General features: G+C 43.7%; 2 protein-coding genes across 4 annotated transcripts in view; one reads left to right on the top strand and one right to left on the bottom strand.

Annotated features, from left to right (window-relative positions):
• Positions 1-13862, top strand: part of KPNA1 (karyopherin subunit alpha 1) — a 35131-nt gene extending 21269 nt beyond the window's left edge. For all 3 annotated transcript variants that reach the window (XM_035140832.3, XM_088658810.1, XM_088658811.1), the window contains 8 exons: positions 1639-1727; positions 2682-2781; positions 4781-4944; positions 5374-5452; positions 7746-7871; positions 8339-8466; positions 8994-9172; positions 10915-13862. In XM_035140832.3, coding sequence (XP_034996723.1) covers positions 1639-1727; positions 2682-2781; positions 4781-4944; positions 5374-5452; positions 7746-7871; positions 8339-8466; positions 8994-9172; positions 10915-11102 — 1053 coding nt within the window. In that variant the 3' untranslated portion in view covers positions 11103-13862. The remainder of the gene's footprint in view (positions 1-1638; positions 1728-2681; positions 2782-4780; positions 4945-5373; positions 5453-7745; positions 7872-8338; positions 8467-8993; positions 9173-10914) is intronic.
• Positions 13863-17819: 3957 nt separating this feature from the next.
• FAM162A (family with sequence similarity 162 member A) lies at positions 17820-27238 on the bottom strand. The gene is made up of 5 exons (XM_035141093.3): positions 27110-27238; positions 26288-26425; positions 23962-24064; positions 19577-19685; positions 17820-18444 (listed from the first exon to the last, which is right to left on the bottom strand). The coding sequence occupies exons 1-5, from the start codon at positions 27135-27137 to the stop codon at positions 18349-18351; spliced, it is 474 nt and encodes a 157-aa protein (XP_034996984.1). The 5' UTR covers positions 27138-27238; the 3' UTR covers positions 17820-18348.
• Positions 27239-27480: the final 242 nt, after the last annotated feature.

The raw sequence follows: 27480 nt of genomic DNA, 5'->3' as shown, positions 1-27480 counted from the left end.
GCACTGCAATCAGGAAGAAAATTGCGTGCCACTTTCCAGCTGATCTGCTGAGCGTGTGTGTTTGCGTGCTCATCCTTCTTATCACAGCGTAGCAGGAGGGGAGGGGTAAACCTCTCTGCCTAGAGCAGCGTCTTGGGGGATTAAAACCAGCCCTCCTGGCTCCTCAGCTGATCAGCATGGATCAGGGGAGGCGTGTGGAGGGCCTGGTTTTCATCCCTGTGGAGCATGCTGAGTGGAGAAGTTTTAAGTATCACTGAACAGCATTCTATGGGGTGAAAATAATGCCTCCACTCCTTAACTGATTTGCATGGATCCCAAGGGAAGGCGGAGCTGAGCAGAAGGCAGTGTTGGTATTATGTGTTTCTGGGTTTAATTTTTGGTGGGTGCACACTTCTTAGAACCTCAATGATTCCTATTGCCTCATATCCAAAAACCTCAACTTATCAAGCAAGCTGTGACTTGGCTCAATAATGATTGTGAGCAGTCAGGCTGGCTCATTTCACAGAAATCATTTAGAACAGGCTTGCCCACACTTTAGTCTCCAGCTGTTGTTGGACTATCCCTAGCTAGCAGGACCAGTGATCTGGGATGATGGGAATTGTAGTCCAACAACAGCTGGAGAACCACACTTGGGAAACCCTGGTTTAGAAGGATAGCTGCACATTTAACTTCAAAACTTGCTTTCTAGGAGGGCAAGAGATTTGCCTGTTTGAAGAAACGAAACTTAGGGTCTGGGGCCCCTTCACAGGCGCAAGGTTGGCAACCCTCGAGTTAAGAGGTGTGTTTGCCAAGACCATTCTTACTTGCTTTTCCATATGAAGTAGTAGTAGTAGTAACAATAACAATAATTTTATTATTTATACCCCACCCATCTGGATAGGTTTCCCCAGCCACTCTGGGTGGCTTCCAGTAGAATATAAAAACATAATAAAACGTCAAACTTTAAAAACTTCCCAATATAGAGCTGCCTTCAGGTGTCTTCTAAAAATTTGTAGTTCTTTATCTCCTTGACATCTGATGGGAGGGCGTTCCACAGGTAGGGTGCTACCACCGAGAAGGCCTTCTTCCTGGTTCCCCACCACTTCTTGCAGTGAGGGAACCTCTAGAAGACCCTCAGAGGTGGACCTCAGTGTCCAGGCTGAATGATGGGGGGTGGAGACACTCCTTGAGGTCCTTCAGGTATACACTAGTACCTCGCAAGACAAATGCCTTGCGTAACGAAAAGCGTTTTGTGATGTTTTCGGCGCTTCGCAAGACGAAGTTTTTCAGCGGTTTGTTTGTTCGTTCGTTTTTGCCACGGCAAACCGCGCTTCGCAAGACAAAAATCTCACTAGACGAAGCGACTCGCGGAACGAATTACTTTCATTTTGCGAGGCACCACTGTACTGGGCTGAGGTGAAAGCTGTCTTATTTGCCCATATCCTTTTAAGTCTCTTTGAGCATTTTATATTGTTTTATTGATCAGCTGGCATTTTCTGAAGTGGAAGAAGTACGGAAGACTGGTCTTTAGATATTTTAAATAGAATAAAATATATGAATATGATGTTAAGACAATTATTGGTGTTGTTGAGATACAGGACAAGGGAGGGTTGCACTCTCAGAAAAGTTGATCTAACAGTATCCTGTCTTCTTTCTCAGGCTGTTTGGGCCCTCGGCAATATTGCAGGGGACAGTACTATGTGTAGAGATTACGTGCTGGACTGCAACATCTTGCCCCCTCTATTGCAGTAAGTTTTCTAGTTTTTTTTCTAGATGGTGTTCAGGTTTATTTGCCAGCAGTGCCCAATAGAATAACCCTGACTGCTGACTGGAGTGGTTTTGTCTTTGTCTTTGTCTGTGTCTGTGTCTGTGTGTGCATGTGCTCATACAGATGAGCACTACTGTATTAGCACAGAAGAATTTGGTGTAATGTGCAAACTATTAGAGACACTTATTGTCTGACTGTACCTAGATAGCTTTGTAGTTGATATTTATTGCTTTAATGTCGTCTATTGGGAAGGATGCATAGAGAGGAGAAAATATTTCATCATTTGGCCGCCCCTACAAGCAAAAGGTAAACTTAGGCTGGAATCCTAATCCCACTAACATAGGAGTAACCCCAACTGATTTTTAGGGACTTACAGTACTTCTGAGTAAACATAGTTAGGATTGTGCACATAGGGGGTGTTCCTATACTTGCATTTCTTCCACCGACCTCCTTATCTTCCCTCATTAACAAAAAGTTTTACTCTCCCCCTCCCCCTGTCATTCTGTGAAAGCATGACATTTCCTCCTGAACTTCTTGGGAATCAAAAATACAGTGGTTCCTCGGTTTTTGAACATAATCCGTTCCGGAAGACTGTTCAAGTTCCAAAACGTTCAAAAACCGAAAACTCAAAACGGAAATCTCAATATGGAAAACTCAATACAGAAGCTGCGTTTCCAATTCGACTTCTGAGGCGCGTTTGAAAACTGAAGCATTTACTTCCGAGTTTACGGTGTTCGAGTTCTAAAACATTTGTCAGCGGAGACATTTGAAAACCGAGGTACCACTGTAACTATGGGAATTTAACAGGGTTTTTTTTATAAGCATGATTTCATGTTAGAAAGTAGATACCCGGTGGTTTGTGTTCAGTGTCCTCTTCTTCTTCTAGTAAGCTTTCTGTTGCAATACTTTCTTTCTTTTCTTTTTCTATTTTCAGATTGCTTTCCAAACAGAATCGTCTCACCATGACTCGGAATGCTGTGTGGGCACTCTCTAATCTTTGCAGAGGAAAGAATCCTCCCCCAGACTTTGCTAAGGTAGGAAATAAAGTCTGGATTGCGTTGCCTTTTGTGGATAAGAAAAGAAGTTCACAACATTCCTTTCTGGAGCAGTCTTCTTAAATATCTGCAGGCTTCTAAGGAAACAAAGTTCTCATCTCTTAAAAAAAAACAACCTTTCCTGTCATGTATGCTTCTAGGTGGGTGGCTCCTAGAGCTACAAGTAGAATTGCATTCTACTTTCCATCTTGCTTCCTGGAGGTAGATTCTGATGCAGGCTGACCAGAGTAGTGGGTATCGTATATCCATTTTTAAACATCATTTTTTCCCCAGTCAGTCATTCTTTTTGGTGTCATTTATTTCAGCACGATTGTCAATTACTATAATGGGGTGTTTTTTAAACATTCTAAAGCAGGCACCCCCAAACTAAGCCCTCCAGATGTTCTGGGACTACAACTCCCGTCATCACTAGCTAACAGGACCAGTGGTCAGGGATGATGGGAATTGTAGTCCCAAAACAGCTGGAGGGCCGAGTTTGGGGGTGCCTGTTCTAAAGTGTGTTAGGCATGTTTAATTGTGGAGCTAAATGGCTAAAATGATGGGGGGGGCAGAAAGGCAGCATGGTTTTTAATAAATTTAATTAGCGCTATAATGTTTTCATTTAAATCCGGTTGTCTGAATATGCGTGTGTATCTCGGGGAAAGTGTTCTAGCATTAATTTTAAAAAAAACATTTAAAAATGAACCTGGTAATAAAATGGCACCCACTAGTAAAGTAATACTAAAAGCGGGTCAAATGGTGAAAGGTTCATTTGCAGTCCGTGTCACTGCAGATGTCAAAACCACGTCTCATTAAGATGGGAGTATAGTACTACATGTGACTGCAAATATAGTTCTGCTCTCCACTTTTCAAAAATGCTGCATTTCCTATGGTCCTGAGAAATGACAGAAGATGCATGGGGGGGGGAGCCACCCACAGGATGACCCTGCCATATAGATTTTCCATACCTATTGAATGAGCAAAGTATGGCATTTCCACATTAACAGCGCAGACCTATGGATGTTTACTTAGAGGTAAGAGCTGTTGTGTTCAACAGAGCTTAAAGGTAAAGGGACCCCTGACCATTAGGTCCAGTCGTGACCGACTCTGGGGTTGCGCGCTCATCTCGCATTATTGGCCCAGGGAGCCGGCGTATAGCTTCCAGGTCATGTGGCCAGCATGACAAAGCCGCTTCTGGCAAACCAGAGCAGCACATGGAAACGCCGTTTACCTTCCCGCTATAGCCTATTGAATGAGCAAAGTATGGCATTTCCACATTAACAGCGCAGACCTATGGATGTTTACTTAGAGGTAAGAGCTGTTGTGTTCAACAGAGCTTACTCTCAGATAAATGTGTACAGGTTGCATCCCAGCTGCCTTGCATGGAAACACTCTTTATTAATGCTTGCATGCCTTGGAAGAGACAAGGATATAATCACCTTCTTGGGTCTCTTTAAGATTTTCCAAAGATCCTATCAAGATGGGTGCTGTCTTTTATGGTTTCAGGGCGATGGCAAAAATGATAAGGCACGCACGTACCTTGATTTTTTTTTTTTTAGTGGAGAGTACATGAAATTTATCCTTACTCACCTGAGACCTGCAGAATTCTAAAACAAAATCTCTTACTTCGCTTAGTGACCAGGTGATTACTGACAGATTTGTATTCACTTGGGATATTCTGGAGGAAAACAATAACTTCGTTTTGTGGGTTTAACTTTAGAGTCGTCATTTGATGTAAAGCAACACATTATAATTGATTCTTTAGGTTGTTTTTTCTCAAACCTGGGTCCCTTGCTGCTGTTGGACTACAACTCCCATCATCCCTAGTTAGCAAGACCAATGGTCAGGGATGATGGGAGTTGTAGTCCGACAACAGCTGGTGGACCAAAGTTTGAGAAACATTGATTTAGAACCTTTGTTGAAAAAGATCTGCTCATAGTAATTGTGATAACAGGCATGCTTATTCCATTGATTTTTCACCCCTCTCATTTCTTTGTAGGTCTCACCCTGTCTGAGTGTGCTGTCATGGCTGCTCTTCGTCAACGACACAGATGTCCTAGCAGATGCATGTTGGGCACTCTCATACTTGTCTGATGGACCCAATGATAAAATCCAGGCTGTGATTGATGCAGGAGTATGTAGGAGACTTGTGGAACTCCTGATGTAAGGACTTCAGATCAAGCAAATTTATTTAATCAAGCAAATCTATTAAATGTTGTTCTTTTACTTGCCGTCATATCAGGTTGGCCTTAGCTTTTATTTCTTGCTGAAAGTGCAGGTGTAAATAGATTTTTTTTGGGCCCAAAGCCACCTATTTTGAACCACATTGCAGGAACAGTGGTTATTGTGTCCATATTCCTTAAAGAAACAAAGGAATAAATAGAACACAGTGGCATTGCATCCTATCATCAAGACACAACAGTTGCAACTGAATATTATCATGTTGTTGTATCTTTTGCAACTTGTAATACTTTTGGAGGGTCATATTTGGCCCCTATGAAGCCTGCTCATTCTAGATCAAAAGGCGTGACTGTGAAACAAGTAACATTTGACTCTGTTAAACTGAAGCCTTTCTTTTTTTCCCTTTTTTAGGCATAACGACTACAAAGTGGTATCTCCTGCTTTGCGAGCAGTTGGAAACATTGTTACAGGGGATGATATCCAGACCCAGGTATAAACACTGCTCACTGCAACAACATTTACTGATTCCAGTTTTCACAGTAACTGAATAGAAGTTAAATATCTTTCTTTCAGTCCTCGGCATTAAGAGGCTTCATAGACTTGAGCATGTATTGTGGATTATATCCAATGAAAATGTGTTGCACGAGCAGAACAACTTCTGCTCATACAATGGAACTTTTCCTGCCTCTCGACCCTCTGTGCACCCCACACATTCCCCTCCAAATCTTTTCTGGGGGTTCTCCCAACACTCTGGAGCAGATTAGGGGGTAGGAGGAGGACAAGTTCTATTGTGCAATTAGAACTCATTCTGTTCATGCAATGACTTCATTGGATTCAACCCTTTTTTCCCCTAAACCCCCTTGAGGTTTCATGCCTTGAAATCCTGTGTTCAGAAAGCTACATTGGCCTTATTCCTGGTGTTCTTGGCCTGCACTCTCCTTGAAGTACTCATGCCTGTGCTTGCTAGTTCCGACTCTCTAGGATACGGCTAAATCTTTAAGTCATACATAATTACTTGTGGCATTCCTTAGTATAGTACTTCTCAAAATGTTTTAAGTCGGAGCCAGCTATATGCTAACTCCACTTTTTTGAGCCTGACCTTCCTCCTCTACAACAGAAAACATGAGCATATCAATATAGTGAGTAAGATGATGATGATGATGCTAATATAGGTGTATAAATAGGCACTAGGTAAAGGTAAAGGGACCCCTGACCATAAGGTCCAGTCATGACCGACTCTGGGGTTGCAGTGCTCATCTCATCTCACATTATTGGCCGAGGGAGCCGGCGTACAGCTTCCAGGTCATGTGACCAGCATGACAAAGCCGCTTCTGGTGAACCAGAGCAGCACACGGAAACGCCTTTTACCTTCCCGCTGTAGCGGTACCTATTTATCTACTTGCACTTTGACGTGCTTTCGAACTGCTAGGTTGGAAGGAGCTGGGACCGAGCAACGGGAGCTCACCCCGTCACAGGGATTCGAACCGCCGACCTTCTGATCAGCAAGCCCTAGGCTCAGTGGTTTAACCCACAGCGCCACCCGCATCCCCAGGCACTATGTAGCCGAATAGAAATTCAGCATAACAGGAAGGAAGGAGTCCGTCTCTTCAGTGATGCTCCCAGTGATAGTGTTGTGGCAGGGAGACTTTCTTTCTGAAACCTGCTCAGGAAAAGTGCCAGGACCCACATTTTGAGAAACACTGTTTGAGCTTGTTGGCTATGGTTTATCTGTGCATATCCTTTTCACTGATTTTTGTAGTGCCTAGGAACCAAGCACTATTTGTGCTACTCAACTTTCTTATTTCAGTTCAGAATCTTGGAGTTTTCAAGTCAAGTTCTGAGCATGCACCCTTGCTCAGTGTTAGATTGTAAATCTGTCTTTTAAAGCATGGCAGTCTCTGATCGGCTAATATTTTGAGTAGACTTTCTTTGTATCTCCTGCGTGGTGAGCACCTGCATTTGTAAACACATCTTTGTAATGTTCACCAGAATCCTTTCTTCCTCTCCTTTGCTTACAGTTCTCCAATCAGTTGTGCACCTGCTGTACAGTGGCAATACCCACCCTTTGTATCCTTAATGGGCTGCAAGAGCAAGTCTTGTGAGACTTGTTAAATAAAGTCTAATGATAAACAACCCCTGCTTGCTCTTCTTTGACAAAGCCTGCTACTTCATTGCAGGAAAAGTTTAAGCTTTCAAAATAATATTTTCCATTCTTTCACATTTACTTTCTTGCTCACCTTATATTTACAGGGTTAGTGTGTGAGAAATCTAGGTTCATTGGTTAGATTCCTTAATATGAAAATGGCCACCTATGTAGTCTTTAACATTATTAACACTTACATTACTTGGAATATCTGCCTCTTCATCAGTGACAGCTTACTTTCCACTAAATCTAAGATGAGAAAGGTATTAAGTGCGCCTGTCTTCTCCATCAAGCTCTTCAAACTCTCATGCCCTGCTCATTATCTGCTCCTGTCATTGGCAGTGCTTTCTTGTTCCTCATGTGCATGGAAAAAGCCTTTATGTTGCCCTTTCTGCCTCTTTCCTTCTTTCCCCACTTTTCTTCCCACTTTATTTTATCTTCAGGCAGACCTACTGTTATCTTATTCTCCCCTTTACTTCCTTGAGCTTTCTGCTTTTTCTCAGCATATTCTTTTGATTTTAGATAAGGAAAAAATCTCTTTATTGTGCCTTCTTCATGTTTGCTTAAGGTAAGTGTGCACGGAATTTTTAGATTCATCTTTTGGATGCAGTCTAAAAATCAATTTCTTTCCCTTTCCCAGGTAATATTGAATTGTTCGGCTCTGCAGAGTTTACTACACTTGCTTAGCAGTCCTAAAGAATCAATCAAAAAGGAAGCATGTTGGACAATATCAAACATCACAGCTGGAAACAGAGCGCAGATTCAGGTAAGGAAGCTGGTTGGCTCAGAGGTTCACTTGCCAACACAAAATCAGATTCTTAGATCTATTGCTGTCCATGCAGACTTTGGCCGAATATTACATGCTCTTGCTTGTATCTTGTTTGGCATTTTCAGCAAACTTTTATAAATTAAAGATCAGAACTGGGAAATGTCAGGTGAACAACTCTAATTTTAACTCTACTCCTCCCCCCCACAAAATATTAGACCAATTGGAGATAGATGCTCAATACTGTTGAATACAAAACGAAAACAAACAAAAACCAGCTTTCCATGATTAGAGTAGCCTGTGCCATCCCCCTTTCTGCTGGTTCATGCTGTTTATTTGGTCTAAGCAAAAATATGGGTAATGGCACATGAATCCAAGGACCAAGTAACACTCTGTGTCATATTACTGTGTTGAAGCAAATAATCCTGATTTTTAAATCTGCTATTAAGACCTTGTTTATTTTTCAGACTGTCATAGATGCCAACATTTTCCCAGCTCTGATAAGTATATTGCAAACGGCCGAGTTTCGGACAAGAAAAGAAGCAGCTTGGGCTATTACTAATGCAACATCTGGTGGCTCTGCTGAGCAGATCAAGTAAGTGCCAGCAAGGTTTCCAAACAAAGATCTTCACGGTGGAAGGGTTGTGCTGAGAGCTGGTGCTGCAAAGTGCCTCTTTTCTCCTGCACTCCTCATCCCCCTTGACCAAAAGATGCCTGCTCTGTTCACACAGGTTTTATCATATCTCTGTCAGGAGTAGGGAACCTCTGGTCAGCATAGCTAATGGCCAGAGATTATGCAGTTGTGGTCCAGCAGTATCGGGAGATTTCTACACTATTTTGGTCAGCCTCTTCTAAGGCCTCACTGTCTAGAAGAACTGCCTATATTCTTCATACCACTGAGTGTTATCCACTGGACATGGGTGAGCGGAACTCTGTTCCTCTCTCTCGAGAACACTTCCTAAGATACAACCAGCACCTCTTGGCTTGAGCCATTTCCATCATGCCCTTCAAAGCTGTTTGTGCTTTTGAGGGTGACTTAACCAAGGTGCCAGCAGTGGTGCTGCCACTTTGCCAAACCGAATCCTTTAGTTGCCTTGATTCTCAATCCATTGTGCTTTTCAGGTACCTAGTAGAACTTGGCTGCATCAAACCACTCTGTGACCTCCTTACGGTAATGGACTCGAAGATTGTGCAGGTGGCTCTTAATGGGCTGGAAAACATCCTGAGACTCGGCGAGCAAGAAGCCAGGCGAAGTGGAACTGGCATTAACCCATACTGTGCACTCATTGAGGAAGCCTACGGTAAGGGGATGTGATGGTGGGTGACATCCATATTAGACTATCCAGATTCCAGCTTTTGCCTCGTTTCTCATGGTTCATTATGACCTCAAAGTAAATAGAAGAGTTTCCAAGCAAAATCTTTCAATGCTTGGGGGGGGGGGGCTCTGTACATTTTCTTGCCCATAATTTTCTTTCTAGTATTCTTCCTTTGTAACAACTTCTGATACTTTCTCAGTTCCCTTTAATTTTCCAGTTCAAGTAGCATTTAAGAACATAAGAATAGTCTGCTGGATCAGGCCAGTGGTCCATCTTGTCTACAAGAGCACTCTCCGCTCTCATGGTTTCCAACTGTGGAGGAAGTAGCCATTGATATCCCTCTCCTCCATGAATTTGTCTATTCATCTTCTAAAGTCATCCAAATTGGTAGCCATCACTGCTTCCTGAGGAAGCAACTTCCATAGTTTGTCTATATACTGCATGAAGAAGTACTTTCTTATATTTGTCCTAAATCTTCCAACATGCAGTTTCATTGGATATTCATGAATTCTAGTGTTACCGGGGGGTGGGGGGGCTTCTATATGTACTTTTTGCATGCCATGCATAATTTTACAGACTTCTATCAGGTGACCTCTTATTTGCCTTTTCTCTAAACTAAAAAGTCCCAAATGCTGCGACCTTTCTTCATATGGGAGCACCTCCACCCCCTTGGTGCCTTTTTCGGAACCTTTTCCAACTTGGTTCATTTCTGCAGAAAATGCTGGATACAAAGATAATGGCAGTGCCTCTTTTCAAAATAAAAGCAGGATTTTGGAAATAGCTCTTCATATCTGTGGTTGCTTCCAGTCTGCGGACATGGGTGGCGCTGTGGTCTAAACCACTGAGCCTCTTGGGCTTGCTGATCAGAAGGTTGGCAGTTCGAATCCCTGCGACAGGGTGAGCTCCCATTGCTCTGTCCCAGCTCCTGCCAACCTTGCAGTTCAAAAATACACCAGTGCAAGTAGATAAGTAGGTGTGGCGGGAAGGTTTCTGTGCATTCTGGTTTCCACCACGGTGTGCCATTGCGCCAGAAGCGGTTTAGTCATGCTGGCCACATGACCCAGAAAGCTGTCTGCGGACAAACTCCGGCTCCCTTGGCCTGAAAGTGAGATGAGTGCCGCAACCCCATAGTCGCCTTGGATTGGACTTAACCATCCAGGGGTCCTTTACAAACGCCAAAATATAAATATAACCAAAATCTTGCAAGTTAGGCTGCAGTCTTAGGCTGCTGCACTGGGCAGAACATACAGATCCTCTTAAGTGCATTTTTGTGGATAACAACACTTGAGGGTTTTGCAGAGCATTTTAATATTTCTATACCGCGTCCTCCACTACCTAAGCAGCACCTGCAAAGTCTGAAGTAATGAAGAGGCAGTTATGGGATGGGATAGCTCCGGTAGCAATGGAAACTTCTGTCTTCAGAATCTTTGTGGGGTCTCAATGGAGTCTCTTGGTTTTTAATTGATGCTACAGTTCAGATAGCCTGGTCTGTGCATCTCGCTCTGTCTTTGCCCTACCCCCTCTCAGCAACATGCACATATAAGGAAGCTGTGGCAGTCCAGATGTTTGGGGACTCTAGCTACCATCAGCCCCAACCAGCATGTCAAATGATATCCACCAATATCTGGAGAGCCAGAGGTTCTCCATTGTTGACAAAGATGGAACAGTGCAGGTATACCTTCATGTTCAAGAACTGACGGGCTCTGTGTTTTGTTTTTTTCTTGCAGGCCTGGATAAGATTGAATTCCTGCAGAGTCACGAGAACCAAGAAATCTACCAGAAGGCCTTTGATCTGATTGAGCACTACTTCGGGACAGAGGAGGAAGACAGCAGCATTGCCCCACAAGTCGATCTTGGCCAGCAGCAGTACATCTTCCAGCAGTGCGAGGCTCCCATGGAAGGTTTCCAGCTGTGAGGCGCTCCTGTGCACTGCGTTGCACTTGCCCATCCAGCCCTATTGTAGAGCTCTGAGTTGCCCACAGAGTGGTCCTGTTTTCCATAAACCTGTGTGAGCTCATTTGCTTGCTTTGCACACACGCTTCCTTTAAAACACAACTGGAAAACATTTGGCTCTTTGTTGTAGGACGCCAGTTCGGTAAGGGCTTACCATAGCTGCTGTGCCCATCTCTCCAGAGCTTGGGCACTTCTGCAAAGATGTCAGTTTTTCCCAATGAAGTACACACTAAAGTGGTGTAATCCTAGATTCTAAAACAAGGGTGGAGTTTCCTTTGTGTGTCTGTGTGTGTGTGTTGCAGTGTTCTTGCTATCTACAAAGAGGATTCGAGAGACTCTTCCTTGCCAGGCACTCAAGGAGTGCCTGTCTCATTTGAGGCTCACACAGAATTTTGAGTGGTGGTGGTTCTGTGTGTGACAGCTTGGGCTTCTGTTAATATATATATGTATATATACTATATATATACATATATGATACACAGAGATACAGGAAAGAGCTCTCTGTTCCCTGCACTTACAGCTGCCAGTGAATAAGCTGCTCCAGGTTCTAGGAACAATGAACAGTTGACAGCAAGCAGGATTCCTGTGCTGCCATTTCGACTGTATGGGGTTTTGTTCTCTTCTGTCTGCATGAGGAACGGAGTCCATCTCTCTGTACCTCCCTAGGGGCAGCCAGTGCTCTTTTGAAGATGTCCGAAATCATGTCAGGGATAGAGGAACTGTTCCTGTTCATCTACCACAGCATCAATTGGCTCCCTCTACATTCAGACTGAAATCTTTTTCAAGTTTCGAAAGTGGTCCTCATTAACATGGTTACTGCTGAGAAATCCACGCTTGAGTTTTTGTAAACGTCTTGGTTGAACAGGGCTGTAAATCACATTCTGTTGTAAATTCTTGGTATGCTGAAATATTGAAGCAAAGAAGATAACTGGCTCCCTGGGCCACCTCTGCTTATGTGGACTGTAGCTTCTAAGTCAGGCCAGAAAGGGACACCTGGATTCTATAAACTTCACTTAAAGGCACACAGAGCGCTCTTATGACTAATGAAATCCAAGTTCTGAAATCTGCCTAATATTATTGACTGACACTGCTCATTTAATCCTTAGTACAGCTGATGTCTGGCAAAACGCCATCACTTCAGCTTCCTGCAACAACCAAGGGTGCCGTCATGCCGCCTCCGTGTGTCTGTAGAATGCTCTTTTGACTAGCACCAAGATGGTGGCTCTCCGATACGCTCGGACTGAAGACATTGGATATGAATGCCAATTGTTTTGAACCTCTTCACCTAGTCCCAAGGCCAGCCGACTCTGACAGCATAGTCTTAATTTAACTTGGCATCAGCCATTATCAGCAATGTTGTTCACTTTTTGTGAATGCATGGATATTGCGGGAGGCTTCCCTAACCGGGCGGCACCTTGAGTCAGTTCGACTTTCCAGGACTCGACCTTCCATTAACAAACATTGTGAATACGTAATAAATTCTGTTGTCAGAATTGTTTGACAAGATTCTTCATGTTATAATTAACGGAAGAAAACTGACATCGCCTGCAATGAAATATACTTTGTCAACCTATTAGGAGGTATGGTCTCATCAGTGTTTTCTGTGTGACTGACCCTTCTACTGAACACTTTGTTATCTATGTCTGTGCTTTTAGGATGGAAGCTCTCGCAGCTGCCAGTTCTGTCCATTCTTCATCAGCCTCCACCCTCTTAAGTTAACTTCCTTTAGTTTTGTGCTGCTTTATGAAGAAGCATCTTTAGGTTACCATTTCAACTTCAGTTGTTTGTAACTTTCAAATTAGGGCTGGGCTGAGATGGTGGGGGGGGGGAGCGTGGATGTTTTTTGCAATAAACTTATTTCCCATTTTGGTTATTGTTCCGGGGGAATTTAAAACCAGGCAAAAAAAGTTGCCCCCCCCCCTACTACGAGGGCAGGAATCTATGGCCTCTCTCTGATTCGGCATAGTGGAATCATCATGTAACCAAATCCAGCAGGATTGCTTGGATTGATGTTTAAAGGGGCAGGGGGGAAAGGCACCAAAACTGCAGATGGGAGAAAGAATCTACAATGAACACGAAGCAAACAATGTACAAGAAAGGTAAGCGAGGTGTGAGAAGAGTAGTTTCATGGGGTGTATTGTGGGCAAAAAATGAAGTACAGTCTGGTTGGTTTGTTCTTTAAATTAGGTGGCTAATCTTTATAACAACCTCAATGTTGCCTTTATATCCCATAGTAAACCATGTTTCTTTAAGGGTGGTAGCAGCACTGATGAATAGCAATCTTGTTTCAGCTTCCAGATTTTTTTTTTGTGGCTGAGTTTTTTAAAGTGTAAATTACTGATGACATGTCATTTCTATAAGATTTGTTTCAAATCATGTACTTTAATTGATAGTTTTTCGGGGGGGCAGCAAGCTGCATATTTTGTAAGCCAATTTCAGTGAAGGGTGCATGTGGTACAGAAATGTCTCACATGCACAAACACTGAGAGTGTGTATATGTGTGTGCTTACCTAGAGTATATATGCACATGCACACTCCTCCAATGTGTGTGCTAATGTGTATGTATATATGTATATTTACACACATCCTATATCTTTCTCACACCGAAAGTTTTTCTCCCAAGCTAGTGAGAACGTGGTGCATTGGTGTTCCCGCTAGGAAATACAGTAATGAATTCTCTCTTCAAAGGAGTGAATTAAACCATAAATACATAGAAGTGAAATGGAGTGCTGTCTTTTTCTTTCATTTTTAAAAGTAGGGCTAATGTGGTACTTCTTTCTGTTAGCTGGTGTGGTGATGTACATATGCAGATCAGAATATCCTGTACAATCCAAAGTCGAGAGACGGCAGGTACAGTATGTGGAAGTTGGGTCGACTCTGTGAGATGAAGCTGGCTGCATAAAAGTTCTGGACAATAAGTCGAAGTGTCAAACCACACTTGAAGGCTTGCACTAACACATAAATATTATTTTGGTGTTGACCTGCTGCTGACCTGGACAAGCAGAACACTGCATTTTTTGCTGGGGGGGGGTCAAGGGCAGGAAGGAAATGGATATGAACCTGGCAGAGATTGTGCCTTCTGTCCCTACTAGCCCAGAGTTGGTGCATTGAATGACTCTGGCAGAGAGACCCCCATTGTTGAATATTGGGTTTAAGGGAGATGGCACCCTCCTTCAAATGTGATTTGATTAAACGAAGCATTTAAGGTCCATACCATAATCTATAAATCATTTCCCAAAGCTATAGGATGTATAATAATAGCATGAGAGGATTACTTCCTGTTTACTGAGGGGCAGGCCACAAAAGTTAGGGGGAGGAATGTATTATTTAAAGATACTTATTTTGAAATATGTACATTTAGCCCTGTGCTTTGGGTAGTAATTTGGTATACATGTAGCCCAAAATACCTGAATTAGAATGAAACTATTTATCCAGGTGTCATTTTTCAAGGAAACAAAAAGAAATTGGTTCACACCACACCTAATATGTGATAAATACTAGAAGCGGGGCAGGAGGGTTAATATCAGGGGTCCCCAAACTAAGGCCCTGGGGCCGGATGCGGCCCAATCGCCTTCTAAATCCGGCCCGCAGACGGTCTGGGAATCAGCATATTTTTACATGAGTGGAATGTGTCCTTTTATTTAAAATGCATCTCTGGGTTATTCGTGGGGCCTGCCTGGTGTTTTTACATGAGTAGAATGTGTCCTTTCATTTAAAATGCATTTCTGGGTTATTTGTGTGGCATAGGAATTCGTTCATATTTTTTAAAAAAATATAGTCCGCCCCCCCACAAGGTCTGAGGGACAGTGGACCGGCCCCCTGCTGAAAAGGTTTGGTGACCCCTGGTTAATATTATGCCTTAATGTAGTAAGGTGACCAGTATCACAACGTGATCAAAATCTGCTCAGTGCTCCATAGAGGCTAAGGCAAATTTGACAGTGTCAGATCAAATGCTTTGAAGGGCAAGTCTCTGCTCCCTGAGGATTCAATACCTTCATATGCATTTTCAGAATAGCAAATGATAAAAATTTACCATTGTAATTCGAAATGAAAAGTTCCCCAAATAATATAGCTTAAGTAATCCCTATGAGCTTGATTTTTGTTTGTCCAGAGGAGCTAAAACATAAGCCCAGGTTCAGATGACAGGCTAAGCCAAACCACGGCAAATCTGAAGGGTGGGGCAGCAGCAAAACTACTAGGTAGGGACAAAGCAGCCACAATCTTCTCCCTGGAAGCCAGCATGTTTGTGCTAAGCCATGGTTTGGCTTAGATTGTTGTGCCATTGAAGTTTCAAATTTGGCAAGTAATCTCATGCTTGGTGTCATCACTATCTAGGTTGGTTAAGTTTTTATTGAAAGGTTTTTCTTTTACATATTTATAAATTAGTGATTCGGATTATTTATAAATCACAAGCCATCAGGGCAATGTGCAAGATAAAACGAGACCAAAAATGCACAATAAAAAAAACATTTCTACAATGCACAATTAATATTTCATAAAGTATCTGGATACTTCCCACACTTCAGGGGAAACCTTTGTGTGCCATTTTAGCCTATCCTGTGATGGAGGCGGGAGTACATTTGTGTTGTTGGATGAGCACTTCTAAGAATTTTTGTGTTTTATGTTTCTTTTCTCAATGTGGTTTCTAATTCATTTTACCTGTTTCTATTTTATCATTTTAAGTTGCTTTGAGATACCCCTTTTTTACATAAAACAGCAAACAAATGCGATTAACAATAATAATCATTGGGAAAATGGAGTAAGGATCACGTTGTCTGCATGAGGCATAAGTGGAATTTTCTTGTGTGTGCTTCTATGACAATGCTTTATGGGGAAAAGATGGGTGAGGGCTCCCTTCTCTATTTTTGCCAAATCATTATTGGCCATGCAACAATATCACAACTTTTCAACAACAGAAAGCCTCTGTAATTTGAGCACTAGTATGCACTGTGGCAAGGGACACGGGTGGCGCTGTGGTCTTAAACCACAGAGCCTAGGGCTTGCTGAACAGAAGGTTGGCGGTTCGAATCCCTGCGACAGGGTGAGCTCCCGTTGTTTGGTCCCAGCTCCTGCCCACCTAGCAGTTCAAAAGTACGTCAAGTGCAAGTAGATAAATAGGTACCGCTCTGGTGGGAAAGTAAACAGTGTTTCCATGCACTGCTCTGGTTCACCAGAAGCAGCTTACGTAGTCATGCTAGCCACATGACCTGGAAGCTGTCTGTGGACAAACGCCGGCTCCCTCGGCCTATAGAGTGAGATGAGCGCCGCAACCCCAGTTGTCCGCGACTGGACCTAATGGTCAGGGGTACCTTTACCTTTACCTATGCACAGTGGCAAGGCTAAGTAGACCCAAACTGAAAAGAGTGGTTTGCGCTACATCTTCGCTGTAGCTGTTTCTTACCTACATGGGATTATTTACCTAAACTGGTATAATGAACACTCATTTGAGTGCATAATTGCACCTACCAGGTGGTGGTGAGCATTGCAAAGTCATACTGCGCTGCCTCCATTGCATCAAGTAGCCATATGGCTGCTGCTGACCCTGGAGGCCATGCTACTGGATCTATCCAAGTCCCACTTTGACATGTTCGGGCAGCAGTTTTGAGGATGAAGACACTTGTCTTTGGAATGATCTTGATGCTACAGCTGTGGCATCTTATGTCGTGTCTGTGCCATGCCTAGCATTGCTTTGTGGACTCCTCTGCTCTTAGAGAGAGGCATCAGTGCACACATTTCTTAAAGAAGTCAAACCTGGACCCGATGGTTAGTGACAGTGACAAGTTGCGATTGCCCCATTATTAGTCAAGAGGGTAACGGGCAGAGCAACTGGAGGCAATCTTGGATGATGCTGATGTAGGCCCATTTCAGTGTGGGTCTAAGCCTGCTTTTTGGAATTTGCCTTACTCAGATTGAATAACGCTTGGGAAGTGACTTTGAGTACAGTCATACCTTGGTTCTCGAACGCCTTGGTACTCATACATTTTGGCTCCCAAACGCCGCAACCCCGGAAGTGAGTATTCCAGTTTGTGAACGTCTTTTGGAAGCTGAACGTCCAATGCTGCTTCCAATTGAGTGCAGGAAGCTCCTGCAGCCAGTCGGAAGCCACACCTTGGTTTTCCAACGTTTTTGGAAGTTGAACCGAATTCTGGAACCAATTACGTTCAAGAACCAAGGTATGACTGTAAGTAATTTTCTCCAGCTTTTGATGCCAGTTTTAAGGAGAATGCTAGGGACCAGGAACACACTTTTACAGTGTTTCTGTTCCTACATCAGCAACTAATCCCAGAGAGTAGTGTTAGGAAAGTGTTCCAAGGACCCTTGCCAATTTTCCTGTGGGTTCCACATACCACCATTTTATCCTCAAAATTGTTAACACTTCCTTGAAGCCGTTGGGGTATCACACCCATGTAAATGGGTATAGGATTGAAGTCCTGAATTGTATCTCCTTTTAGTGCTATCCTCTGTGTTGGATTCAGAGTGCATGATCCTCAGGGCAAAGCCTTGTCTATTCATGCATAGCCAGACTTTCTGACCTCCGAGCTTCCCTGTGTTTATCAAGCTTTTGAATTAGGCACCCTGTCAACTTCAATGTATGAGGTCTGTGTTCTGAGCACTTGTTCTGCACTGGAGCTGAATCACATATGCCAGTTATATCCTGAAATAATGAAGATGCCAGAGATTATGAAGTTTAGCAACAAAAGTTTTAGGATGATATCAACAGAACAGAAAACCAGAATTAGATATTAGCATCCAAAAACATTCACAGCTGGTAGATGATATGAGAGCAAGCGGTAGCATCTACATTCTATTACTGCTGTTTCAAAGTGTTAGATCACACACCATTAAGATACTTGTGCTATATATATTTTTAAAAACCCTATGTATTCACTCAAGGTGAATTCAATACCTTGCTTCAACAAGCCTATCGACCAATACAGAATGTGCAATGAATATTTTCATACATACAGTAACAGGGAACTGAACGGAATTGGATAGTGTATTTAGCTTTCTTTGAAACTGAATAGTTATTGGATACTAGCAAAATATGAAATCTTCATAGGATTACCACAAAATAATTTTATTTTCTTGAAGCTCGAAAGCAACCCTTAACTAATGAATATGCATCCCCCTCAAGCCCCTCCTCCTCCTCTATAATTAAAAGGTAACAATACATCTCGTGCCTTCTGAAGTATTGCCCTTCCACTTGACTACGGTTTGGCAGAGACACTCTGAGCGGCCTCCTCTCTCCAGCGAGCTTTTTTCTCCAGGTTCTGGCTTGTCAGAGATTCATGCCTCCCAACAGCCTGCAGAAGAAGAAGAGACCACAGAAGCATGCAAGAAAAGTAACCATATCGGGCAGATTTTCGGTTAGAACACAGAAATGCCGACAAACCAATGGACACTGCAGCTGCACATTTCTCGGTCGCTAAACCAGAATTATGGGAAACTAATAACGAGCTCCAGAGAAATTCGTCACAAGCAACCCTCATCCCCCTTTTTAAATCATCCACTAATCTACAGTGAATACAGAATTAGAAAATACAGTACGCCTGCAATTCATGTCCATTTAACTTGCATGTATTCAGCTTTTCACATGTGGCAATTAAAAATAAAGTAGAAAAATGGGGGACAGAATTCCTGGCAATCACACCCCCATCATTGAACTCAATGGGTTTTTTACTATACATGATTTTGGCTTTAGGTGTGATTCCTGGAATGTAACCCAGTAAGGAAGTTTGCTGTAAGAAGAATTGAAAGGCCTTTTTAGACTCCAGGACTTTTATTACATGACCACTCAACGGAACACTGTGCACTACTTCAAGAACTACAAGACTTGAACCCATACTGTTTGGTTCTATGTCGAACAGGTTAATTTCTTTATTTCAAGAAACAAGTAATGATAACAGGACGAAGAGCCCCCATATATCTTCTCTCCTGCTCACCTTAAGAGCCTAACAGATAATAGCAGAGCTATCAAGAAAAGGCAGAAAAGAATAAGCATCAAGAAATGGGGATGCCAAACATGATGCTATAATCCTGTCTGCCAGTGGGGGGCCATTTCAGTCCCTCTCCTTGACTGCAGTTTCCAGATAACATTACAGTATATATATTTTTTAAAACTAAGCAATCTCCCACAGAGCTATTGACATAAACTGTTGATAATGCACTGGATTCCGCATTTGGGGAAAATTCCCATTCTCATGTCTATCCTACCCTGACTTTAATTCTAATTCCCTCTTTCTTCCTCTCCCCTCCAACCCCAATCTCTTAGGCAGACTATAGTTTATCCTTCCATTGACTTTATTAAGAATACAACCACCCACATTTTCCCTGCTGCAGTATTATCACAATTTAATTGCTGTTCCTGAGAGAGGTTAGGCTGGTCCATTAGCTCTTTCCCCCCCCCCCACGCTATTGCCAACCTTTTGTACTCACCCGCTTCCCCAGAATGACCATCGTTATGCAGCCCATGATTGTCAAGGCAATCATTAAGTAGCTGATCTTCACACGCATCTTGTTCCTCGCTGCATCAACCATCTCAAACCTTTAAAGAATGAATTATCATTAATTAAATCATCATCTGTTTGATTTACTTCCATCTGGACATCGCTACAGGACTCGTATACACAAAAACGGCTAGGCACAGGAACAGTTTCTTTCCCTTGTGCCATCAAATTGTTAAATTCGTAGTTGTGTAGCGGAAGGGGAAGCCAGTAATGGGTGGGGTTCCTTTGCTGTGCTATTGTATTGTATGTGGGAAAGTGTTTGTTTAAGGTACGTTTACATTGCAATGTAGCCGAAGCAAAATTCCAAGTATGTTAGTACTTGAATACCAAGTATGTTGGTATTATTATTATTATTATTATTATTATTATTATTATTATTATTATTACCATCATCATGGATTAGCATTGTCAAGCCATAGCTGCTTCCACTGCCTTGCCCATCTTGTTAATAGGGGGAAATCAAAGGAAGAATCTAGTTAAAGGCTGCTAAGCCATAAGGCAAGGCCCATTATTGTACCATTCTGGGGCACTACATAACCCCTAGAGCAGGGGCCGGCAAGGTTTACCTCGCCTGGGCCAGTCCACTCCCATGGAGATGGCTCCGTGGGCCGGATTGCGTCTGCGCAAATGCGATTTTCGGTGTCTGCATATGTCCAAACGTGATTTCTGGCACCACGGAAGTGAGCCCCCGCTCCGCGCTGGTTTAGCACAGTGCGAGGGAGCTCGGTTCGCAGGCAGCTTGGCTATTTAAACTACAATGACCCCTGTGGGCCACTTGTGGCCCATGGGCCGCAGGTTGCCAACCCCTGCCCTAGAGCTAGGGTTAAAAGTGTCCGGATTTTTTTCTTATTCAGGCAGAACTGCTGGCTTGGCCCAATCCTGCTTGGTTGCTTTTGAAGTCCTTAGACCAGGAGAGCAGAATTGGGAGCCATGCAGAGGTAGGACCCAGAACGAGGTAAGGCACAACTCCGACCTTCAAAAGGACCAACAGGTCCCTTCTCTTCTGAGGGAAAAAAACTAGCAGACACTAGGAAGAGGAGCCAAGTGCTCAGGAGCTTAATCTTCACAAAGATGCTTCAAAGCCAGGTAAAGAGAAGGGGAAAGGAATATTGCATGATGCAGACCACTCCTAAAATCAACCCTTGAATGGACCTGACCAGGCAGAGAGAAAGACAATGTGGGACTTCTGAAGAAAAGAGATCTTCTGACAGTGAAGAAATATCAGTATGGTCCCTCCTGTTGGTTGTGTCTCTCTTCCGTGGTTTATTCCTTATTAAAGACGGTGTCGTCACCTGGCAGCCATAACAGAAAGGCCAACACAACCCGATTCCCAGTGTGCAAGGATGTCCCCATATGATCTACCAACAGCTAATGACACGGAGGGGCTTGTAAAGGATCTCTCCAAACTGAATGAAGGGGCAACTGGGAAATGCCATTCAATGTAAGCAAGTGTAAAGTGATTTATACTGGGGCATAACAAAAATAACGGCCCTCAACTTCACTAGAGGGATCTGATAGGATCCAAGCTGGCAGTTACTACAAAAAGGTTCTTGGGTAATGTCAAATAACCCAATTTGAATTTGTGGCAGCTATGAGGAAGGTGAATTCCATGCTAGGAATCATTAGAAAAGGGGCTGAATAAAACAGCCAGTACCATTGTACAAATCTATGGTGTGACTGCACTGTCTACATTTCTGGTCTCCTCACCCCGCAAAAGGATATTGTAAATCTGGAAAAGGTTGAGAAGAGGGCAATCAAAATGACCAAGGGGGTGAAAGAACTCCCCTGTGAGCGAAGGTTACAACATTTGGGGCTTTTTAGTTTAGAAAAAAAAGTAAAGGGAAACACCACAAAGCTATGTAAAATGATGCACAGAAAGAAGAAAGTGGGTACAGAGATACTTTTCTCTCTAGAACCTAGGGTTTGGCCAAAATATTTCACCATCCAGCTTCACTGGATGACTCTGGGGTCTAGAACCTTCTCTCTAGAACCTGGGTCGTCCAGGGTTCTACAGCCCAGGGTCATCCAATGAAGCTGGACGGTGAATTATTTTGGCCAAACCTCTTCACACAGCACATAGTTAAACTGTGGAACTTGCTACCACCATTAAGTCAATGCTGGAAAGAACCTATGAGAGGAAACCTCTCTAATGTTGCCTTTCCAAGCCAACATGTAGTCATCACCTCTGTTAACAGTGTGAAAAAATGTTCAATAAGATAATAAGCAAACAGCTGACAAAATCTCAGAATGTTTGGGTTAGTGCTTCAGCACCCTCACTATAAACCTAACAGGGTTCCCACAAAATCTGCTTTGCAGCTTTTTAAGCACTCAGCACTAAAACCCCATCTGCAAAATAATTCTTGCGCCAGAACTGTATCAAGAAAGAGCTAACACAAAAGCCTGGGAAGCTCCGTGCAATCTATTCCATAGCTGCCAAGTTTTCCCTTTTCTCGTGAGGAAGCCTATTCAGCATAAGGGAAAATCCCTTTAAAAAAGAGATAACTTGGCAGCTATGATCTATTCTCCCCGAATCTGTTGTTGTGCCTGTTTCTACAGATTCATTAAGAGTGTGCAGTTGGGAGTAGTTAATTGGTGGAATCAGTAACATGCATGACAGTAACTTCTGGAAACAGAACTGATAATGTAATCGCAGTTAAATTCAGTTGCTTCTGGCAGCTGCTGCTGATTGCTTTGCTCTTCGACACAGCTGAAAACAAGCAGCAAGCAAGCTTTGAGTGTCTGTATCCTTTTATGAGCCTTGCAGAGGCCCTATGATACTATTTTTCACACTGGGTGACTACTACTACAATGAACATATGATAGGAAGCTACAAAAGCACTCTGCAAGCCCAATAATATTCTTTGTTGATAGGATTTTCTTGAGACACTTAGTCAAATAGCACACAGACCAAAGCAGCACAGGAAGGTGAAGCTCTCTGAAATGCTTCACTGCTTCTCCATGTAAAACTAACAGAATCTTAATAAGGCTGGAAAAGGCTTTGATACAGGTCAGATGAACAGCAATTCTATCCAGCCCGTATCTACTGAAAGCTCAGAACCCCAAGATGGACAGTGTTCAAGGGGCTCAGGTCTAAAAAGCAGCCTACACCTTATGCTCATCACATGATGCACAGGGAAAAATAGGCTGCCTCTGTTCATCCCTGCTTAACAAACTGGTTTTCTAGACATTGGCGGAGGGAAAGACAAAGAAATAAGCAGAGGTAGACAACACACAAGTTGATCCTTCTTTGCCTGCCTGTCTCCAAGTAGAATTTCAGAACCCTTAGTCAGAGCCTAGCTTGCACATGACTACTTGTGATGTGATTAAAATGTAATCAAGCCACACTACACCTCCTAATCCACGTGATCTTTCGTCTTTTATAAAATATTCTGGATTCTCTGAATATTATGGCCTCGGTCCAGTATACCTGAAGGAGTGTCTCCACCCCCATCGTTCTGCCTGGACACTGAGGTCCAGTGCCGAGGGCCTTCTGGCAGTTCCCTTGCTGCGAGAAGCCAAGTTACAGGGAACCAGGCAGAGGGCCTTCTCAATAGTGGCACCTGCCCTGTGGGACACCCTCCCACCAGATGTCAAAGAGAAAAACATCTACCAGACTTTTAGAAGACATCTGAAGGCAGCCCTGTTTAGGGAAGCTTTTAATGTTTTAACAGACCATTGTATTTTAATATTTTGTTGGAGGAGAGTGGCTGGGGAGACCCGGCCAGATGGGTGGAGTATAAATAAATTATTATTAATTATTATTATTATATATTACCACAAATTACAATCAGAATTATGCAAATGGCAATTTTAGCCTGGTTTGTGCTTAATGCTAAGTCGTGGTTTGCTTTCCCAGAGTATGGCTTGTTTGAACATCCATACCCAACCCAAACTAACCAAGGTCTGTTTTCTAGCAACAAACCATAATGCGAAGCCAATATTTGTTGTTAACTTACAAGATCCACTATTTAGCGTTAGGTTCAAACCAAACAGTCTTGCTTCGCCACAGTCTGTTTAGTTACCCTATCCTTCACCAAGCTACAGATGTGCGAGGCAAGAGTAGCTGGAAAACAAGCTGAAGACACAAGCTGCGGCCTGCTTTCCTGCCTATAAGACAACCTATGGTTTGTTGAACAATACATAGTTAAAACAAGCCATGACTTCTTGTGTTGTGTGTGAACGCAGCCAATGATAATTTGAACATCTTGCTGTAATAGCTATCTGCATTTCACTGATTTAAAAAAATGGGTGGTGGAGATGAAATAATTACTGGAGCAGTTTTTTTAATGCTTGGTTCGCGAAACTCAAACTTACGACACTGTTTCTGGTATATCTTCTGCTTTCTTGAAACGGCCCGTCCATAGCAACAACTTCTTGTCCCAGTCAGTGGGCTTGTGTCCTGGAACTTTGAAACTTGCTGTAGAAAGCATGGGAGAGAAAATGCAGCACTTGAGAACCAAACACATTATCCAAAAGGTGGAATCGGGATTGCGATCTTGATTGCGATCTTACTGAGGTATGGGGAGCCTCTGGCTCCCTCAGGCCTTCATCTGTCACTGCTGGACTCTCCTCAGCGTCCCTGCTCCACAAATCAGGATGGCAAAGCAGAGCACTCTGTCATTGCTTCAGCAGCCTGATCAGCTCTGTACTGGCTGAAGAGGAAGTAGATTCACTTTCTCAGTGACCAATACAGAAGCCAATCCAGCTAGCTTCAGCCTAGTTTTCTTATCTTGTCCCTTACAAGATAAGAGAGTGGCATGGGAACTTGGTTTCATTAGGAGCTGCCACCTCAAGGTACCTGAAGCACCTTGAAACTGTCCCCTTTTATCCACTGCTCAGCTATTCCTGATCATCTTAGCAGTGGCAGAGGAGAGATATGGGCTGGGATTATACAATCTCTCCCCACTCTGCTGATCGGAAAACAAGTCAGCAGCGTAGGAAGTGCTAGGACTCTGGATCACCCTCTTCCCTGCTGCTCAGCTGTGTGCAGGGGAGATAGAAGGATGGCATCTGTCTCCTCTGCAAGGGTATGTGTGTCATGTATGTCCTGTATGTACGTAGGCTAGCTCCACTTATTGCTAGCCCTGACCCTACGAACTATGGCTTTGAGCCCTATAGGGTTTTTTTGCATTTAGATAAAACATTTCGCACACTGTGCCACTTCTGAATGATTAAAGAATTAAAGAGTCTTGACCATGGGGGTATAGGAGCTTAATATACCAGTAGCAAACTATCTGCATTTCAGACTGCAGATAAGAAGGTGAACATTCTTCAGCTCATACCAACCAGTATGTTAGAACACAACAATCATGCCCCATTCCCTATTCATGAGTGTCTATCTACTGTACCAAAAAAAAGTGAGTAGTGGGGGGAAAGCTGGTCCCAAATGCTAAACAGTGGGACTGGCAAAGGTGCAACTGGAGATTAAAGTATTTAATGCTTCTAGACACTAACAAGTTCAGAAAATATGGGCTGAAGTATCTTCAAGCTATCCACCTTCCGACACAAAGACACCTTCATTTACGAATCATCAACCACTTCCAAGTCTCAGGTAGGTAGCCGTGTTGGTCTGAGTCGAAGCAAAATAAAAAAATTCCTTCAGTAGCACCTTAAAGACCAACTAAGTTTATATTTTGGTATGAGCTTTCGTGTGCATGCACACTTCTTCAGATACACTTCCAAGTCCTTAGTGCAGGCATCCCCAAACTCGGCCCTCCAGAAGTTTTGGTACTACAATTCCTATCAACCCTAGCTAACAGGACCAGTGGTCAGGGATGATGGGAATTGTAGTCAAAAACATCTGGAGGGCCAAGTTTGGGGATGCCTGCCTTAGTGGCTGCCTGTCAACTCAGAAATGGGCTTACTCCCAGGTAAATTGGGTTAGGATTGTTGCCTTAGTCACCAAAACCCTTTAGACAGACAAGGCCTGATTACAGCAAGTCTCACATATGGACTTTGGCTTGCAAAATATAGTAGCATACATATTTAAGCAAACATAGCCATAGAAAGGAAGGTTAGTCAAAAGTTCATATGGAAAGGAAATCAAACAGCAAGCCACCACATGAAGGTAAAGCTAGCACACACATTGCATACAATGTATATGGATCTACTTCCTCATTTTTAAATTGCACAAATTTAACGAAGAAAATAAGATCCTCAATACAGAGGATGCATGCTGTTCATTCACTGTCCTAATTTCCAGTCAACAACTATTTCCCATTGCGGTATACCTTTTCCTTCAGTGTTAATGGGCTACATGCACACTTGTGGATATGCACCCATTCTTTCAGATACATACTGGAAAAAGAAATCTGATTTGGGGCATGCACATACAGCAATTCAAAACTACTGGGGGGCGGGCCATGTTGCCCAATCAGTACCAGAGGCAGTCACATGCAAATACACATGTTGGATTTCCAGGCATGCTGCTGGAACCTGTAGTTATATGCCCAGCTCTTTCCAGCACTACCAAACATGGCAGAAAAGAAAGAAATGAATTTGTACATAGTAGTCAAGGATGGGACATAAAAAAGCCGTTATTTACACAAAGGGTAAGGCTACTACCCTACACAATTACCTGGGGAGCAGATTCCATGAAAACCCATATTACCAATTAAGCATGAAGATAATTCTGGTTTACCTGAAGCCGGGGGTTTTGGCTTCTGCACATTCTCTGCTTGGGTTTTGCTGCACATCCTCCTGTTCACGAACCGACATGGTCCTCCACTTGCACGCAGAGCAGAAGGAATACGTTTGTCCAAAATCCTAACAACTATGCCTGGGAGGAGGGGGGGGGAGAAAGGTGACATGTTAGAAAAAGTTGCAGCATAAAGAGAGAAACGTAAGACAATGCAGAAGACCCTACTCTTGGCTTCAGGTCCTTGAGCAAAATAGTGAATTTAAGAGAGGAAGCGCCACTGAACGCTGCAATATGTGCTGGTATAAGTATGACAGCACCAGATTCAAGATGGTGCAGGCAGTTCTCCCGCACCAGGCACCAAGCTGAGGATGCACAAAGCAGTAGTAAGAACATGACTTTTTTTAGGGGTGGGGTGCCAAATTTTGTGCTCACCCAGGGTGCCCTGTTACCCAAAGCCTGCCCTTGAGTATGTTATGCCCAGAATACTTTGCATTTATATCCCCACCTTTTTTCTGCAAGGAACTCAAGGTGTGTGGTGTACATAGTTTCCTCCTTTAGTCCCCACAACAACCCTGCGAGGTAGGTCGGTGAGGCTGAGAGGCAGTGGCTGACCCCAAGGTTACCCAGGCAAGCTTCACGACCTGAACCCGGGTCTTCCTAGCCAGCCCTTTGCTTTCGGTTTATCCCACCCCAGGTTCCGGCTTGCAGGCCCCGCCGCCAACCCTCCGAGGTCGGACAAGGGCGACCTGCGGCTGCGAAGGCGCGAATTGGAGCGGGTCCCTGACTAGGCCCAGCCCGGCGCAGCAGAGCAGAGGCACTCACCGGCGGCGGCAGCTGCAGGCCCCGACATGGCCCCGCGGAAAGAACGCGCCGCCGCGTCTTCCCCCTCCTCTCCCCGCCGCCCAACCCCACGGAGTCCCGGGCTCCCTTCTTACGAAACGCGCCTCAGAGGGGAAGGTCAGAAGCATGAGCTGGGCAGCAGGAGGAGGAGAAGGAGGAGGAGTTATGGACGTCGCTCGCCTCGTAGGCCGGGCCGCGGGGAGGACGCGCCTCCCGGCTTCTTGGAGGCTGGCTGGGTGGGGAAGAGGCTCCTTGTCGGCCGCCGACGGGCCCTCCTCCCTCGGCGCGCAGCTGCCGGGCTTTACTCGCGAGTAGGAGAAAGCTGGTCTCCGGGTCGGCGGCCCGCGAGTCGT

This window comes from Zootoca vivipara, chromosome 15 (genome assembly GCF_965207765.1).
Source record: "Zootoca vivipara chromosome 15, rZooViv2.hap1.1, whole genome shotgun sequence".
In the NCBI taxonomy this organism is placed as follows: domain Eukaryota; kingdom Metazoa; phylum Chordata; class Lepidosauria; order Squamata; family Lacertidae; genus Zootoca; species Zootoca vivipara.
Note: the sequence above shows the minus strand (reverse complement) of the source record. Positions and strands in the feature narration are given on the sequence as shown.